The sequence below is a fragment of the Nipponia nippon genome, unplaced genomic scaffold (genome assembly GCF_047370975.1).
Source record: "Nipponia nippon isolate SJK-2023a ecotype South Korea unplaced genomic scaffold, ASM4737097v1 scaffold_1, whole genome shotgun sequence".
NCBI lineage: Eukaryota > Metazoa > Chordata > Aves > Pelecaniformes > Threskiornithidae > Nipponia > Nipponia nippon.
Genome location: NW_028262290.1, coordinates 164,242,485 through 164,259,803, shown reverse-complemented (window position 1 = coordinate 164,259,803; position 17,319 = coordinate 164,242,485). Strand labels below are relative to the sequence as shown.

Here is a 17,319-nt window from a genome sequence, read left to right as displayed (position 1 = left end):
AACAGTCAACAAGCCGATTCACTGAGAGGAAACAGAAAAGCAGACCGTGGGAAAGGCGGGCTCTCTTTGCACTTTGCTGAAGAGCTTCCCCTGGACGCCAAAGCCCGCGTGTGCACCGACGCGAGCAGCTTTTGCAGCGACAGCCGCCGGGTTGCGGCGAAGCGGGAGCCTGCCCTCCCGCCCCGGAGCCCCGCCCGGGGGTGACACAGGCCGCCGCGCTCAGCCCGCGGCCCCCGGCTCTTCCCGCCCAGCCCGGCCGGGGGCACTGGGAGACGCAACGCCGCCGCCTCACGTCACCCCCGCGCCCACCGCAATGCGGAGAGCGCCCCCCTGCCGTGACGTCACGGCCCGCCCCGCCTCCCCGCCCGTAAGGACGCGACGTCAGCGGCGGCGCTCTGGATTGGCTGGCGGTGGGCGGGCTTTGCCGCGGGGCACGCTGGGAGTTGTGGTTCTCCGGCCGGCGGGCGCCACAGGGCGGAGGGGGCGGGGCGCAGCCGGCCAATAAGAGCCGTGGGGCGGGGCCAGGCGCCGCAGACGCCGGCCGGTTTCGGGATCGCCGAGGGGCAGCGGCGGCGGGGTGAGGGCCGGGGCCTCCGGGGGGGACGGGAGCGAGGGGACCGGGGGGGCAAGCTGGGGCGTGGGGGAGCTATGGGGGGGGCTGGCATCTGGGGCAGAGGCCCTGTGCGGGTGGGGGAGCCCGGGCCTGGAGTAGGGCGGAAGCCCGCTGCGGGGACCTGGGGCTGGGGTAGGGCCCGGTGCGGGGCCGGTGGTGCCCCCCCCTCCCCGGGCCGCCTCCTGGGCGGGAGGAGCGCTGAGAGCTGTGATTTTCCCACCCGTCGCCTTCCACCCATGTCGGGGCTGTCCCCCGGGGGCGGCCGGCCCCGCGGCTCCCTGCTGCGGGTGGCGGCAAGGTCAGGGCAGGCAGGGCCTGGGTTTCACCCGGCTTCCTCCGCCCCATGGCCTCTGGTGAGCTGAAGGTCGCGGAAACCTCCACCCGTGGACAAACCGATTCACTTCTCAATATCCTTCTCTCGTGTAAATCTCCCCTCTGGCTGTCTCACCTCTCCTGAGTGCTCCCGTGTTTCCCTCTCCGAATGAGTCAGGCTGAAATATAATTTACGCTTAGCACGTAAGGGTAACCGTAGCAGGCGCAGAGAGACCGGGTCCTTCGGACGGCGGAGGAAACGGTTTTTAGTGTAAAAAACAGCCTGCTGAAATGGATGTGTGCGGAACGCTGCGTAACCAGGGAATACGGCCACCTTTGAAATGTATCTTCTGCACGTGTTTGCTAGCCCATGCTTAAATTAAATTCCTGTTGGCTGATTTGGAGAGCTTGGAGTGCTTCCCTGTGAGGCCGAGTTGTGTTTTGCCGCTGAGCGTGTTGAACAATGCCGGTAAGACGTTTATCTAGCTGAGCCCTTTGTGATGTTGCTGAGCTAATTGTGGTAGCAGAGATAGGCACTAATTGAAGAACGACGCTTATGCCGGGCACTGAAGAAGGAACGGGTCTTGGCATCACCTGGGATGGGGACAGCACGACACGCTGGCGAGTTTTGGCGGATGGTCCCACCGGCTGGGTGATGATGGCTCAGCCCTTCTCACTGCCGCCACTGCTTTTTTCTTTTCCTTGGAGGCAGGTGAGAAATCACCTGTGCTGCAACAGAAACTCCGCTGACCTTCCTGATGCGTCCCTGCACCGGTCTGGGCCTATCAGGGCTTCAGGACTCACTCCAGCTCCTCAGCAGCTGCCATTTTACCCCCTCGTGTGCTCCAGGAGGAGTTTGAAACTCCGCTGGAGCGGCGAGGGGGGCGGGATGGGCCGTGGTAGTGAGCAACGAGCTGCCAGGTGGGGCTGGCCTTTCCCCCCTGAGTGCTTGGGTTGCCGTTCTTGGCAGGGAGCAAAAGAGGAGGAATGAGCTTTTGAGGTCAGAGCTGCTAGTAAGGAGTAGCCTGGGAAAGCGAAGCGGCGTGGTGGAGGATGGAAGTCCTAAAAGGAAACGCAGTGACCAAAGCTTTCAGCGGCTGCTGGGATCCATAATGGTGTGAAAAGGGATGGCAGAAACTTGTGGCTTCGCTGCTTTCTTTTCTTTTCTTTCTTTTTTTTTTTTTTTTCCCCTGTCCTTACCCATTCTAGTATGCAATGATCTCTCTTCCCAAGACTTCACTTGAATTAAATCACCTGTATGTAGCTCATCAGCTCGAGGCCAGCTCCCGTGCTTGTGACTGCTTGGCCATTCGTGACTGGTGGAATACGCAAGGGATTTTCTTTTTTGAAAAGTTCTCTTAACTTGGTGTTTCTCAAACCTGGAGAGAGACTCTTTGTCTTTGCAGCCACCATGTCATCCGGTCAGGAATCCGTTTTCTCTGAGTATGAGACTGACACCAGCCAGACATCGAAGCTGTTAAGAAAATTTAAAGAGACGCCATTTGTACCCATCGGTAAGTTTAAAGATGAAAAAATGTGGTTATGTAGATCTTCCTCGTCGTGAGCAATCCATGTGGTAATCGCTGGCGCTGCTCACCGTTTTCCTGTGAACAGGAAATTAATTTGAAATTACTGCCTCGTGCAGGCTTTGTGTGTGATGACAGCAGTGCTCCTTCTGCCCGGAATGGTATTTATTCTGCAAGAAACAGGGAAATTAGTGAGGCCTTTTATTTTAGATAGAAACTCAAACCTACAACTACAAAAAAAAAACCCAACACAAGAAGAGTGTTTAGGTGAGCTTAACAAAGATGTGTAGGGGATCCTGTTAGGTGGGAAGGAGTGCGTTTTGCAGCCGTTCCGGAGTACGGTTACTGGGAAGTGTGTGGTCACTATGAAATGACTTTTGAGCTAACAAAATACAAACCAGAAGTATCTAAACTGCAGCCCGCCTGCTAAACATTTAGCTCTTCTCTGCTGCCATCCCTTAGTTTAAAATCCGTTTTCTTAGTAGATTTTGTGCTACCCCAGCCTGAGGAGGTTGTCAGAGTTCTCAGCCTCTCTGCCGAGACCCGAGAAAACCCTCTGAGGGGAGAGGGGATGGGTCGTGCTCATCCCGAGAGCTTTCCTCTTGTCAGGAGCCGCCTCTGACGCGAGACACGTTTTGATTTCCAGCCACCTTAAATGGAGAGCCGTCGGGTCACTCGGGGTGAGCTGTCCCAAGCGTTTGCCAACAGATCTCTCTCACTGGTTTCTCTGGTCACAGGACTTTGCTCTCCAGCTCGCTAGAGTGTACTACGGACTCCGAGTTCGGGTTCTCCCAAGCAGATTAGCAGAACTCCAACCTGTGTCAGAGCTAGTTTGAGGGCCATAAAACTCTTAATTGGTATTTAATGAAGCTACCATGTGGATCATGCCCCAGTGAAGTAAGGGTTTATGGCTTCACGAGTGGGATTGGTCATGCTCCCGTTCAGGGAGACAAGCTGTCTGTGCTCTGGGCAGGAAAATATACACAGCACTTAAAACTTGGCAGCTTCCTTCAAGCTATGCGAATAATCATGCTAAATATGGAACAGAGCGGATGGAATTGGGAAGTTCTGTGCGTTGCCGCTCTGTGCTCTGTGAGAGCATCAGCGTACACAGGTTGGAGCTGGCACAGCCAGGGCTGTGTCTGTCTGCTGAACCTCTCTCCCCTCAGCATGGGGCAAGTAACGTGTGACTTGTCCTGCCCCGGTGAAAGCAGGCCAAACGTGACAACACCCAAAATAGCAGCCTCCGCAGGCCAGCGGATACGTCGGGGAGCATCCACACGCTGAGTGTCCCAGCTGCAGCTGAGAGGTGTTCCTAGGTGTGAGCTTCCTCCCAGGAAAGAGGGTGCAAGCGGCATGTGTGCTTGCTGAAAAATATCCAAGAAACTATGGCACCTTAGAATCATAGAAACGTTTGGGTTGGAAAAGACCTTTCAGATCATGAAGTCCAACCGTTAACCCAGCGCTGCCAAGGCCACCACTAAACCATGTCCCCAAGCACCACATCTCCCCAGCTTTTAAATCCCTCCAGGGATGGGGACTCAGCCCCTGCCCTGGGCAGCCTGGGCCAGGGCCTGACAGCCCTTTGGGGGAAGAAGTTTTTCCCAATATCCAACGTAAACCTCCCCTGGCGCAGCTTGAGGCCGTTCCCTCTCATCCCATCGCTTGTTCCTGGGGAGAAGAGACCGACCCCCCCTGGCTCCAGCCTCCTTTCAGGGAGTTGCAGAGAGCGGTGAGGGCTCCCCTCAGCCTCCTCCTCTCCAGGCTGAGCCCCCCCAGCTCCCCCAGCCGCTCCTCCCCAGCCTTGGGCTCCAGCCCCTTGAGTCCCTGCTGTTGCATTTTAAGACCAGTGGAAATCTCTCGCTGTTCTCTGCGCTGACTTGTGCATTGAATGAGATGGCACTTGAGTGAAAACAGTAAACGGGCCAGGACTTGCCATCTACACAAAACCAGCGTGATTCCATGAAAACATGATTATTCCCAAGATACCCTCTTCGGGTGGGTCACTTCACACATCTCAGCGGCTTGGATCCGGCCTCAGAAGGGTGCTTTCTTTGCCTTGTAGGGATGGCTGGCTTTGCCGCGGTGGTTGGCTACGGGCTGTACAGACTGAAGCACAGAGGTGACATGAAAATGTCGCTTCACCTGATTCACATGCGCGTGGCAGCCCAGGGCTTCGTCGTGGGAGCGATAACGTGCGGTACGTACCCAACGGGAGGCTGTCCTCAGCGCGGGCAAACCACGGAGAACCTCTCGCATCTCTTCTCCTAGTGGATAATACAGTGTGCGTGACATACCCTCGGGGTGGAAGTGTCCAGGCCGTTCTATTTGAGGATGTTTGTGCTCGTTACTGGCGTTTGCTCAGCCTTTTTAGAGTAACGTGATGTTTAAGTACACATATTTAATATTAAACTGCACTACCTTTGATAGTAGAAGTTTTGATTATCTTAGATGTGGGAAGTATGTGGGGTTCTGCAGGTGTTGAAATTAGAGGCAAAGAAAAAAAAAAAAAGAATATCTCATGTTAATATTTTCCCTTGTAAATATGTTGCTGTTTCTGAATTTAATGCATTGGAAAATCAGATTGCATAGCCTATAGTATTCTTTTCAGGACTGGAGTTGTGTCCCTGAATGTACTGATTTGTACATACCAGGTCTCCTCTAAGTACTGCAGCTGCGTATGTGTGTAAACGTATATCCTGGGAAACACCGTTTGGCTATACTGTATTCCCAGAGAGTGCAACACAAAAGCTTGACTTTGGCTGCAAAGCAAACTGTAATTGGCTGGGGATCTGCATTTTCATATATAGTATATTTTCCTATCCGCTTTCTCTGTATATGAAGAATTTCATAGTGTTCACCACCGCTATTAAAAAAAAAAATACAGACAGCAGAAGAGGAAGGGAAGCATTATTCTCCTGCTGAGAATCTCTCTTACGGTTCAGATTTTGAAACCCATTATTTCCTATTTGTGCTCTTTAATATCTTTATAAATTACTTGGATGCAGGACTGGAAGGTTTGTTATCTAAGTTTGCCAATGACACAAAATTGGGAGGAGCCGTTGACACTCTGGAGGGCAGAGAGGCCCTGCAGAGGGATCTGGACAAATGAGAGAGCTGGGCAATCACCAACCGTATGGAGTTTAACAAGGGCAAGTGCCGGATTCTGCACCTGGGACAGGGCAACCCGGGATGTACCTACAGATTGGGGAAGGAGAGGCTGGAGAGCAGCCCCACGGAGAGGGATCTGGGGGTTCTGGTCAACGGCAAGTTGAACGTGAGCCAACAGTGAGCCCGGCAGCCGAGGGAACGGCAGGAAGCTATGCCAGGGGAGGCTTAGGTTGGACATTAGGGAAAGGTTCTTCACCCAGAGGGTGGTGGAGCACTGAACAGGCTCCCCCGGGACGTAGTCACGGCACCAAGCCTGACAATATTTAAGAAGCATTTGGACAATGCCCTCAGACATATGGTGTGAATTTTGGGGTTGTCCCATGCAGGGACAGGAGTTGGACTCGATGATCCTTGTGGGTCCCTTCCAACTCAGGACATCCTATGATTCTATTTAACCCAGCTTTCTAATTGCGCTTGTGTTTCTGTCTTGTAGGTGTGCTCTATTCAATGTTTCAGGAGTATGTGGTGAAGCCCAAGGAGTAATGGACAGATGACTGAAATCTCTCTCCTGGTGGTGGCCTGTGTCCTGCAGCTACAAACCTCATATCGAGGGGTTCTTGAGGAAAAAAAAATAATACATGGTATTAGAGAATTGCCCTATATCTATTTGGTGTATGGTATGCTGTCTTGAAGCTGGCAGCCTAAATGATTGCGTGCTGGGGGTGTGGGTATCGGGGTCTGGTTCTTTCTGATTGACGCTACCTTATCCCGGTTTTTAGGGGATATAGTGGAGCACAATCCCTTTATCTTCCCCTCGACTGTCAACTCAGTCTTAAACTTGGTGACTTCTTTTTGCTGCCATTGCCCAAAATGACAAAGTCTGAAGTAGCTTCTGTTAGGCCTCAGGCAGAACGTGGAGGCCACGTCTGTAGGAGTGTTGTGAGTGCTTCGCTGTCATTTTCTATCCTGTATATTTGTCAGCCTCCAGCTTTGTAATTTAGAAGCTTCCAGTAGTGCTAAATGACTCCTAAAATATTGAGAGAGAGATATAAACATCTATTTTTTTATTTAAGGCGTAAGTATTTGGTATGTTGCAGCTATTTAAATGTTGTATTTATTCATTGTTAATGAAGACACTGGCTCCCTATTTTTACTATAGATTTTCAGACTCTTGGATTGCTGCATTTTTTAACTTTATTTACAGTGTTCTTCTGAATAACATTTAAATGTAACATTTAAAATACATATTGTGGAAACTAAACCTTGATTTGGTGTTCTAATGCTTTTAAAGTATATGATCTGGCTCTGATTTCTGCGGTATCATTCCCTATAGACATTTTAAGACATTTAAATCTGAAGAGCCCCCATCATCCTCGATGAGGTGTTAAAACCCTTCTCTGTAAATTGCCAATGCTATTTTACACTCGAACCCCTTGTATCTCCAACAGCAGTTACAAAAATAAATGTGTTGATAAAGCCAATTTGTAAAAAAAACTCATTTTCTCCTATTAGCTTACATTCCATGGTGACAGTATGATGTCTCTTTGTAATAAATACCGCAGGGTACATGCTGCACCTCTGTCTGTGACATTGTACAGAGCAGTGGGAGATGAAATATGAATAAACGTGTGAGCACTGGAGATGACAAGTGTTTGGCTATGGATTTGTTGGGGAGGCTCCCCCTCCGCATGCAGCCTCCTGCGGAGGGATGGGGTGAGCTTATATACGTGAATAAAAATCACCTGAGAGGCTGCGATGCTACAGGGAAGGGCATTCCGGGCCGTTACAATCCTGCCGCCCTTGACTGCTGGCTCTCGGAGGTCTCCCTCACCGGGGTGGAGCTGGGGAGGGCGTGAGGAGACGCCGCTCCACCGCGCAGAAGCCTTTCCCCGTAACTGCCCTCCTCCTCCCCAGCGTGGGGCGGGAGCGGGAGCAGCTCCGTCCCTGTCACCGCCGGAGGCGCCGGGCTTTCTGCGGGCAGGGCAGGCCCTGCCGCCGGGGAGCGGGCGGCGGAGCGGGGCCATCATGGCGGCCGGCTGAGGGGAAGGCCGCCAGCCCCGCCCCCGGCGCATGCGCGGCCCTGCCCTTCCCCTGCCCTTGGCGCCGTTGCTATGGGAACCGCGTGGGGCCGCGGCCGGGCCTGCAGTGGGAGCCGGAGCCGGGGCAGCCGGGCTCGGCCCCGCCGAGGCGGGCAGCCGGCGGGAGAGGGCGGCTGGGGGGACCCTCCCGCTGCCCTCCGGGCGGGGGAAGGCTGTTTCGGTAGGCTGGAGGGTGGGGGAGGCGCGGGGCGGCCGGCCCGGGGGTGGGGGAGGCAGCGCGGGCCTGTCAGGCCCTGTCACGCCGCAGGACGAGGCGGGCGTTGGGCGGGAAAGAGAGGGAACCGCTTCCCCCCCACAGCAGCTCTCTCTGTGCCAGGTTTGGAGTTGGCACCCAGGTAGGCTGGGGGGCTAAAGGTTGCCCCCAGGCCATCACTCATACCCAGGAGGTTCAGGGGCTGTGCGGGGGCACCAGACTCTGCTCTTTGCACTTGTCAGCCCTTAATGCACCTTGTCCGCACCCGTGGCGTCCGGAGACAGGCGTGGAGGTAAAGCTGCTTGCAAAGCGTCTCTGCCCGTCCAGTACATACAGGCACACAGGGACGTAGCGTGTATTTTGGTGCTTTATCAAGGTGAATGCTGCCTTAGTGTGAGAAAGGGCCTGCGTTAATTACCCAGTGCAGGGTGTGCCTTTGAAAGTTTTTACTGATTGTTTTTGCTAGGCGAAAGGTGCGCTGGATTTTTTGCTGACGGTAAATGTCAAACAGAAGGAGAGGGGCTGGAATACATTAGAAAACTGATCGTCTTTAGTCATACTAAGTAAAGCTCTAGACATTTAAATGGGTAGCAGTATTATCGCTTTAATGTTATCACTTAATGCTTAGAAATTTGGGGGATAGATGAAATTTCAGGGATAGATGATTTTTGCTGGGTAAAAAACTGGCTGGATGGCTGGGCCCAAAGAGTGGTGGTGAATGGAGTCAAATCCAGTTGGCGGCTGGTCACAAGTGCTGTTCCCCAGGGCTCAGTATTTAAGCCAGTTCTGTTCAATATCTTTATCAATGATCTGGATGAGGGGATCGAGTGCAGCCTCAGTAAGTTTGCAGGTGACACCCATCTGGGTGGGAGTGTCGATCTGCTGGAGGGTAGGAAGGCCCTGCAGAGGGACCTGGACAGGCTGGAGCGATGGGCTAAGGCCAACTGCGTGAGATTCAACAAGGCTCAGTGCCGGGTCCTGCACTTGGGGCACAACAACCCCAGGCACCGCTGCAGGCGTGGGGAGGAGTGGCTGGAGAGCTGCCTGGCGGAAAAGGACCTGGGGGTGCTGGTCGACAGCCGCTGAACATGAGCCAGCAGTGTGCCCAGGTGGCCAAGAGGGCCAATGGCACCCTGGCTTGTATCAGGAATAGTGTGGCCAGCAGGACCAGGGAGGTGATGGTGCCCCTGTACTGGGCACTGGTGAGGCTGCCCCTCAAGTGCTGTGTTCAGTTTTGGGCCCCTCACTACAAGAAGGACATCGAGGTGCTGGAGCGTGGCCAGAGGAGGGCAACGAAGTTGGTGAAGGGTCTGGAGCACAAGGCTGGTGAGAAGCGGCTGAGGGAGCTGGGGGTGCTCAGCCTGGAGAAGAGGAGGCTGAGGGGAGACCTCATCGCTCTCTGCAACTGCCTGAAAGGAGGCTGTAGCGAGGTGGGGGTCGGTGTCTTCTCCCCAGTAACAAGTGACAGGACAAGAGGAAATGGCCCCAAGTTGCACCAGGGCAGGTTTAGGTTGGCTATTAGGAAAAAGTTTCTTCACCAAAAGGGTAGTCAGGCACTGGAACAGGCTGCCCAGGGAAGTGGTTGAGTCCCCATCCCTGGAGGGATTTAAAAGCTGGGGAGATGTGGTGCTTGGGGACATGGTTTAGTGGTGGGCTTGGCAGTGCTGGGTTAACGGTTGGACTCGATGATCTTGAAGGTCTTTTCCAACCCCAAAGATTCTATGATTCTATGAAAGCCACACTCTTGGTGTCTAGTGCCCAAAGGGAGCATTAGGATAAACAGAGATCTTTCTTCCTCTGTCAGTTCCACGTTAACCCAAAAATGGGGGGATCTGCACCTTCCTTTGAAACGTGGGAAGGAAGGCTGGATGGACCTGGATCGCAAACAGTCCGTTCCCTTTAGTCAGTATAATGTGGTTGCCGCATGCGCTTCGGTTTGACCCCAACTTGCTCTTCTGTAAAAATGTTTATTTAAACGGCTCTGTTTAAAAATGTTTTAAAACATTTCAAAACATTTCTTTTTGAATGGTAGAGTGAAAAAGACCTGAAAACTTTTTTGAAGACTGTTTGAAAGCCATTTATGGAGAAAGGCACTTGAGGCAAGGCAGTGGGGCTGAAGAGCACAGCGGCTGAGAGGAGGAGGTGGCAGGGAGACTGTGCAGAGGTCAGTGAGGAAAAACTGCAAAGCAGCTGCTAGGAGAGGATGTTTTTCAAAGCAGTGTTGATCTCTGCTCTCTGTCGCTTTTTATTTTATTCTTGTTATGCTTTTAGTAAACAATGGAGTCAGACATAAAAGTGAATGAACATTTTAAAAGCCAGTTTAAGGCTTATCAAGAACAACAGCAAAGGCGGCTGCAAAATCTAATGGAGAGGAAGAAGGAAAAGCAGAACAGTCAGAAGGGTGATAATGGCAACGCGAAGGAGACTTTCAGAATCCTGAATGATCTAAACCTGTTTGAAACGGGACAACCTACAAATGAAGATGACAGCAAAAGGTAAAGGTGTAGCAACACCGTTCCTCCAGGAAGTCACCGAAGTATATTTTGCGTATGATCTTACGAAACTCATTAAGTTGACAGAGCACTTTCTGTCGTCACATATTGCGCTTTTATTATCCTGAGAAGACTCTCGCTGCCCCTAACACGTTTATCCTCAGAGCATTGTGATGTGCTCTTTATTATCAGTGTTTCACAAATGAAGGGCGGAAGAACAGAGGGGTTAAGGGTGACGTGCTAGAGGCAGCTAGGTACTATCTGACAAAATCCAGTCATTCATAGTCACTAACATCCTCTGAACTGTTGGTTAGTTCCTGCCTAGCCTTCTAAACAAACAGGTTCCCTACCTGAATAATTTCCAAAGACAGATAAGGGCAAAGCAACTAATGGGTGCAAGCCAAGGGCCTGCAGCGCAGAAAAGTGTTCCCCTGGCTATCTTTGCAATCTTACCCGATTTAGTAGATCAAAAGACAGCCAGCAATATAGGAGGGTCTCATAAACACAGTTGCCTCCCGGTTAAGAGATTTGACAGGGTTACACAGAGTAGGGTTTTAAATCTTACTGGGGACAGGGATTTGGGTCTTATCTCACCCGTTGGGGTAGTACCTGGATTACCAGGACATTGGACATCCTGGTGTGGATCTCTCTTGATCTTGTTTTTGGAGCTGAGTGCATAATTCAATTTACTGGAGCAGGGATTTGAAACCCCAGCTCAGATCACTCATCTTCCTCCTAGGATATAGTCAGTCTCTCACCCAATTAATAATTTTGTTACAAACTAGAACAGGTCTAAAGTTGGACACATCCCAAAGATGTCTGCTGTTACCACAGTGTTGGCTATTCAGGGATTTGCTCCCTGTTAGTGGTGAAGCCAGCTGAAGAAATTCCTGCTTCTGCTCCCCAATTGCAACTGTCCTGATACAGCTGTTTGCTGGAAACTGGATTCACTTTCTGGGGGAAGGGTACTTTTATTCTCAAGTCATGCCAGTGATCCAATTTACAGCTTTAGCCTCACAGACTGTTTTATTGACACCACGATGGGGTGATGTACTGTGTGATACAGGCACAGGAACGAGGAGCTGGCAGCTCTGCCAAAACCAGCAGATCATGGGTGGAAAACTGCAGTTAGGCATATACCTTTGAGACGGTTTCCCCTCCCAGAATCCGGAGTGGGGAAGGGCACCTCTACCAAAGAGTATTAAGCCACTAACCCAGGTTTATTAGGCCTTAAATGCTGACCTTCCCTCTGTGTTACTCCGGGCAACTCCCCACTCAGCTTGTTTCTGAAGATTGCTTCCTTAAACGCCCAAGTGTGTAAGCGGCAGCAGAGCTTCTATGAAGATGCAGGGAACCCAGGAGTGAACCACTGAAACTTTCAGGTGCTTCTGGGAATGCGGTGTCCATGCTGCAAAGGAAGGCTATGTGGAAACAGGGAGCTGACCTAGAAACTAATGCTATCACCATTGCATCGTACATTGTCTTCTTCACACATAGGTCCCTCACCACGGCTGTCTGATTTGCCAAGTTACGCTTCTGATCTGACCTCTACCAGCTGTCCTCTTCCCTTCCACATTTTGTTCTGATAATATATAGAATATAGAAGATTACTATGGAGATCCAGAGCACTGGAACAGGCTGCCCAGAGAGGCTGTGGAGTCTCCTTCCCTGGAGATACTCAAAACCTGCCTGGATGCGATCCTGTGCAACGTGCTCTAGGTGAACCTGCTTTAGCAGGTTCCAATCCCAATCATTCCCTTCCAATCCCAATCATTCTGTGATTCTGTGATCTGATTTTTTTGTTTGTTTGTTTGTTTGTTTTTAAGGAGGGGGAAACTGACTCCCACAGCTCAGATGTGGCTTTGTCTGGTGGAGGAGAAGGGCTTAGGTACTCCCATAGCACACCCTGGTGCAGTGTGCATGTTCTGAGGTGCAGAGTACAGGAGTCTCTGCCATTTACGGTTCAGTTATTTAGGTCTGAGTAATTCAAGAGCTATTACTTACCTCTGTTTTCAGTGGCACTGACTGTTAAAAGTCCCATTTGATGTGGCAGGTGTCGCGGATTTATTGGGCTTGTCCTTTGCTTATGTACATCTGTGCTCATCAAGAGTGGTTATGAGTGTTTCAAATCTGGGGAGGACTTGCTTCTGGAAGGGATTCACCAGGATGTACTTTGCAATATTCCCATGACAACACGTTAGAAACTTGTTCCAGAATAACAGGACTCCATATGGTCTGCAGTGGCAGTGGTTTCAGCACGTCGGTGTTGTTTATAGCAGCCTTTGGAAAACATTCTCCTGTCAGAAGTCTCCCTTCCTCTGAGCACTGGGAGTTCGTTTTTCCTTCCTCCTGTCCTGCTCCCAATTTTTTTTTAGGCAAGTGTTTAGCTGACATTTCTGTCTTCCTCTTTTGTCCTTTCTGTAACTTCATCCTCCCTGCTCTGTTTGGTGCATTTAAGATTTAAGGGATTCTCCCCATCACATGGAGAATCTGTACCAGAGTTGGGAAAGATACTTACCTGAATTTCAGTCATAGGCCCTGCTCATAAGCCTCACCTGGCTCTGTTTCCTTGAACTAGAGTGGAAAAGGTTACCTTTCTGCAGGCTGTTTCTTTTGACTGACTTTCTGTAGCTGAGCCGCTTGAGTGGAACCTGCTACCTCCTTTGTAACATGGAGGGTTGCTCTGGGATGGGATGAGAGGGAGAAGTTTCTCAGAGCAGACTCCAGCTCCGTGCAGCTGGGATTTCTGTCCATCCTACCTTACGGTGCTTTTTGTTAAGACTTGGAAGCCAGCTCCGAGGAAGACATCACTGGTCAGGTGTGTTAAGAGCTTGGAATCTTTTTTTCGTGTTAATTCCCTAACTCTTAAAAATCTTTTTGTCCATGTGTCTCTAATTAGATCTGCACAGTTTTGTTGCTCACTTCTGTGAGCGGTACCTTGGGAATAACTTAGTTTTGCCTTTTCTCTGCTCAGATTGCCGCTTTCTTTCTTCTCCTTTGTAAACAGCTGCCTTTGATCTCCCTTTGATTTGCAGCTTTGAAACAGAAGTGCATTTCTTAATTATGGATTGTGAATCATCTCCTAAATTGACTGTGCTGTTTATGACAGTGCTTTAAGGGGTCATTTATTCTGACATGTACATATGGAGTGTGCATTTAAGAGCTCCAAAGTCCAGTTGGAGCAAAAAGCTTGTTAAAACTTTTGAATAGAAAAGATAGCTGACTTGTCTGGCTGTGGATATGTCTATAGCCACAGGTGTATACTGTAACAACTGGGCTTTATCCAAATCTCTGTGATCATCCAAGCTACCTACTTCTATTGTAGTCTGGAGCAATCGCTATAGGCCAAAGCGGTTGGACACAGTTCCAGACTAAGTCACCAAAACGTCACACACATTCAGGGTGACACTGTAGATAATAAGATAATAAGGGGTCAATTCACCTGGCCGGCTTAGGTGTCTGATGATATCTGAGATGCTGTAGGGTATCAGGAACTTCCATATGGGCGTGATCGATAGGACACAGGAGACCTGCACCCTTCAGCTGGGGGACGGGTGGGCAGCCCAAATTGCACCTGTGTGGGGGTAACTGAATCGAGTCCCCTCATCAGAGCACTCAGTGGCCGTTAGAGAGCAATTCAGGTCACCCTGCAGTGGCAGCTGGTCCGTAAGCAGCACTGGTTGCATCGACTAGACCTCCTTTGACTTTCACCTGCGTTTTGGCTTGCTGCTTGCGGAGAGACACCCGTGTCTTGGTACGGAGTGGGACCCCACCCCGAAACTCAGATGGGAAGAGAGGCAGGCAGAATGGGAACCACCGACTTGAGTCTCTACCACAAACATATTTACCAAAGGCAGTGTCAGTACAGCTTCTCTTAGCACATTTGGTTTCCTCTCTGGGGAACGGAGACCGGTTCATTTTGTATTCTGAAATGCTGCTGTCTGGAGGAATCTGGCTAAAAGCTACATCTAAAGTTGGAGGATGTTACTAATTCTTGGGGTTGGCTCATATGTCCACACATGGGTGGCAAGTGCTCTCTGAGATGCTCTCAATTCTCTGACTGGGCCCCAAAAGTTTTCCCAAGAACCCTGCGTTGTGGCTGCTGGCCTCACGTAGGGAGCTCCGATAATCCTGGGGCATCTCAAATGGATGCCCGAGTGCTCACAGTTGAATTGAGCCCCTGAGGCTTTAGCTTCTAGTTTTTACATTTAGAGGAACCATCATGTAAGGACAGCAAAGAGATTAAAGTTGTTAATTCTCTGGATGTCTTAGAGAGATGAAACCCATAAATGTTACTAAATGTACTGGAGAATAGGAGAAGCAAGGCTATTTCCTCCCGTTCAGAGGGATTTTTGATATTCTTTGTTTCTAAATGAATTCCAAAAAGCAACATTAACAAAATAAACTGGTGCCAGTCCACCCTGGTGGGGTTCCAAGAAAATCAGATGAGGACACAGGAAACTGGTCTTTTGTGAATTGCTACGAAGCATTCATTTTTAAAGAAAGAACCTCAGTAACAGCTTTTGTAGTTGATGCTCTGTTGGCTTCGGTAAGTATGGAAAGTAAAGCCTGAATGTCATGGGTGCTGAATGGTGAGCTTGCCTGGTTTCCTCTGAAGAACCAGGTAAATAAGACTGAGTGAGATGAGACTATTCAGTAACCTCACGAGCACTGCAAAGATACCCGTTCTGTGATGTTTTGCCCCAGACAACACAAGGAACTACAGAATTTTTGGAGAAGAAATAAGTTAACTGAATAGATCAGATCATCAGCTTCTGTTCTGATCTGACGTTTAGAATATTCTACTTAATTCAGTAAACTCACTCCTGGTAAGCTCAGCTCATCTCGTGTACCGTCGTTTCATTATTTTATTTCTGGAAGCATCTATCCGAAGCATGTTACAGTGACATTTGCCATTATGGCTTATTTTTTCACAGATTGCTTGAGGCTGAGAACGAGCAGCTCCAGGATCAGCTCCGAGAGGTCCGAGATGAGAACTGCAGACTATACAAACTGGTGACAGAGAAAGATTTTGAAATAAAGCAACTCCAGAAAAAAATACAGGAGGACAGATTGGCTTTGTCGGGTAAACACAGTAACTTTGTGTTCTCACTATGTTAGTTCCAGTGTTTGCTTGATGCTGATGACAATAGAGGTAGGATAAAGGATTCATTGTGAGCTCCTGGCAGTGAAATATTCATGTGACATCTCTTTACTTGCTTTATGCTAAAAAGGAGTATTTTGGTCATATTGTGGTTGCCTCTGTTTCCACTCCTGTAATAAGCTTCTGCTAGGAAGAACCAAAATTCAGCTCTCAACTGAAAGAGACTTGTTCTCTGTTGAGCTTGTAGTAATTTGCAATAGCACTGGAACCACTTGGCTCTGAACTTTGAAAAGACTTAGACACCTGGGTATAGATTTAGTCAACACTTAGAGTTGCTGCCTAAACTTGCAAGGGTCTAAGTTGACACTGTTTTGCATTCGCAGAGTTTCCTAACCATCGATGTCTCTCCCATGTCAGGAGTCTCATTGCTTTATTTGCAGAGGGAAGTTCCTTGCAATGGTTTGACATGGTAGCACCTACAGGTGGAATGGCATGGATGCTTCAAGATCTGTGCCTTACTCTCTCCTTCAGTTTCATGAGCTGCAAAATACTCCCCATTTTAGAGAGCTATTGAAAGGACCAAATGACATCTGAGGTAGTCAGGTCAGACCCAAGGCGCTAAATATTGTTATTGATAATTATATATCCCTTAATATAAGTATATATATCCCTTAATATAAGTATAGTGCTCTTTGGGGGTACACAGTGATCTCTGTTCCTCTCAGATCTTCTGCAAACTTGCTATTATTGGCGCAAAAAACGATGACTCATGGAAATCATATTTTAGAAAACTTTCTGTTAGTGTCAAAGAGCTGTGTTGCAGCTTTCTCTGCTATGCAGTGTTAAATTCCTTATTCTGGCTCCTTTTGTTTGAATGCCTGAATAGGGCACATGCAGGATGCTGGCTGAATGCAAAGTCCAGCTTCTAAAGTGGCTTGGGTGTCCTTTGAAAACTGAACTCTGCAGGCTGCGCCTCCTCCACTGGGTGCCACTGTTGTTCAGGACAGCAGTGATGAGCAGGCTAGTAGAGAAGGGGGAAACCGGCAATAAGCAGAACTAAATAACACTTAAATTACACCTTCATTCTTAAAAACTATCTGTAGCTTGTATGTAGGAGAAATGATAAGCTGTTACTGGGTCAGGACCAGGAGGCAGGTGTGCTGTTGCAGCTTCTTTGGCTGACTCGCATGCCAGCTTGTGGCAGTTTGCCCCATGCCCCTGTCTTCCCTACCTACACTGTGGTAAGAGACTCGCCCACATTGCATGGGAATGAAAAGCTTTGATTAAATGTGTGCAATGCATTTGAAGACCATCACATGGAAGCACCGGCCTGGCTTTTGGTTCGTTTAGTACTTACTGTGATCCTTAGCAGCCGGTATTTATTATGAAAACTAAGGAAAAAATAGCATCTAAATGAGAGGGAAAACACACATCAGATAAAGGAGTAAGAACAGTGGAAACACTTTTAAAAATAAATTTATTATTTTCTCTACAATGTTTTTAAATAGTGACACAGGGTCATATTCTGTTCTCACCTATATTCCGCATAGCCCCTTTAATGCCTCTAGGGATTTTACAGGACTCAGAATTCACGTGAGAGTGATCTGTCATCCTTGCATCTCACCCCGGTTCTTGAATATAATCTTCACAGATGTCAGTAGAAAAGTCATTACTTCAGAGCACCGAAGGAGGATGAAAGAGTTAAAAAGAACGACAACAGCCAAGTTCAATCTTCATATATCCCACCAAGGATTTGTTATTGCAGGCTCGTGTTCATTGCTGAGCTAGAGGTTTCCATGGACGTTGTATGCAATCATATTGATTTTGCACTTGCGCGAGAACTTTTCTTCACCTATGTGATGTTAACAA

The 17,319-nt window shown here is 49.4% G+C and overlaps 2 protein-coding genes across 12 annotated transcripts in view; both read left to right on the top strand.

Annotated features, from left to right (window-relative positions):
• The first annotated feature begins 518 nt into the window (after positions 1 to 518).
• On the top strand, positions 519 to 7,202 carry HIGD1A (HIG1 hypoxia inducible domain family member 1A). 2 transcript variants are annotated; one of them, XM_087731682.1, is made up of 4 exons: positions 519 to 577; positions 2,332 to 2,439; positions 4,517 to 4,651; positions 6,056 to 7,202. In XM_087731682.1, exons 2-4 carry the CDS (start codon positions 2,337 to 2,339, stop codon positions 6,103 to 6,105), a joined length of 288 nt encoding a protein of 95 aa, XP_087587808.1. In that variant the 5' UTR covers positions 519 to 577; positions 2,332 to 2,336; the 3' UTR covers positions 6,106 to 7,202. The 2 variants fall into 2 exon arrangements, with proteins under 2 accessions (XP_087587808.1, XP_087587798.1); XM_087731672.1 differs by lacking the exon at positions 6,056 to 7,202 and having other exon boundaries at positions 4,517 to 4,735.
• A 481-nt stretch (positions 7,203 to 7,683) lies between these two features.
• Positions 7,684 to 17,319, top strand: part of CCDC13 (coiled-coil domain containing 13) — a 36,518-nt gene continuing 26,882 nt past the window's right edge. For 8 of the 10 annotated variants that reach the window (XR_015698767.1, XR_015698763.1, XR_015698762.1 and 5 more), the window contains exons 1-4: positions 7,684 to 7,821; positions 9,887 to 10,018; positions 10,126 to 10,349; positions 15,284 to 15,432. Coding sequence is in view for 5 of the 10 variants with exons in the window: in XM_087731653.1 (XP_087587779.1) it covers positions 10,132 to 10,349; positions 15,284 to 15,432 (367 nt within the window). In the remaining 5 variants the exon portion in view is untranslated. Of the gene's footprint in view, positions 7,822 to 7,971; positions 8,147 to 9,886; positions 10,019 to 10,125; positions 10,350 to 15,283; positions 15,433 to 17,319 lie in introns of those variants that run through there. The other 2 variants (XM_087731632.1, XM_087731643.1) reach the window with 2 other exon arrangements.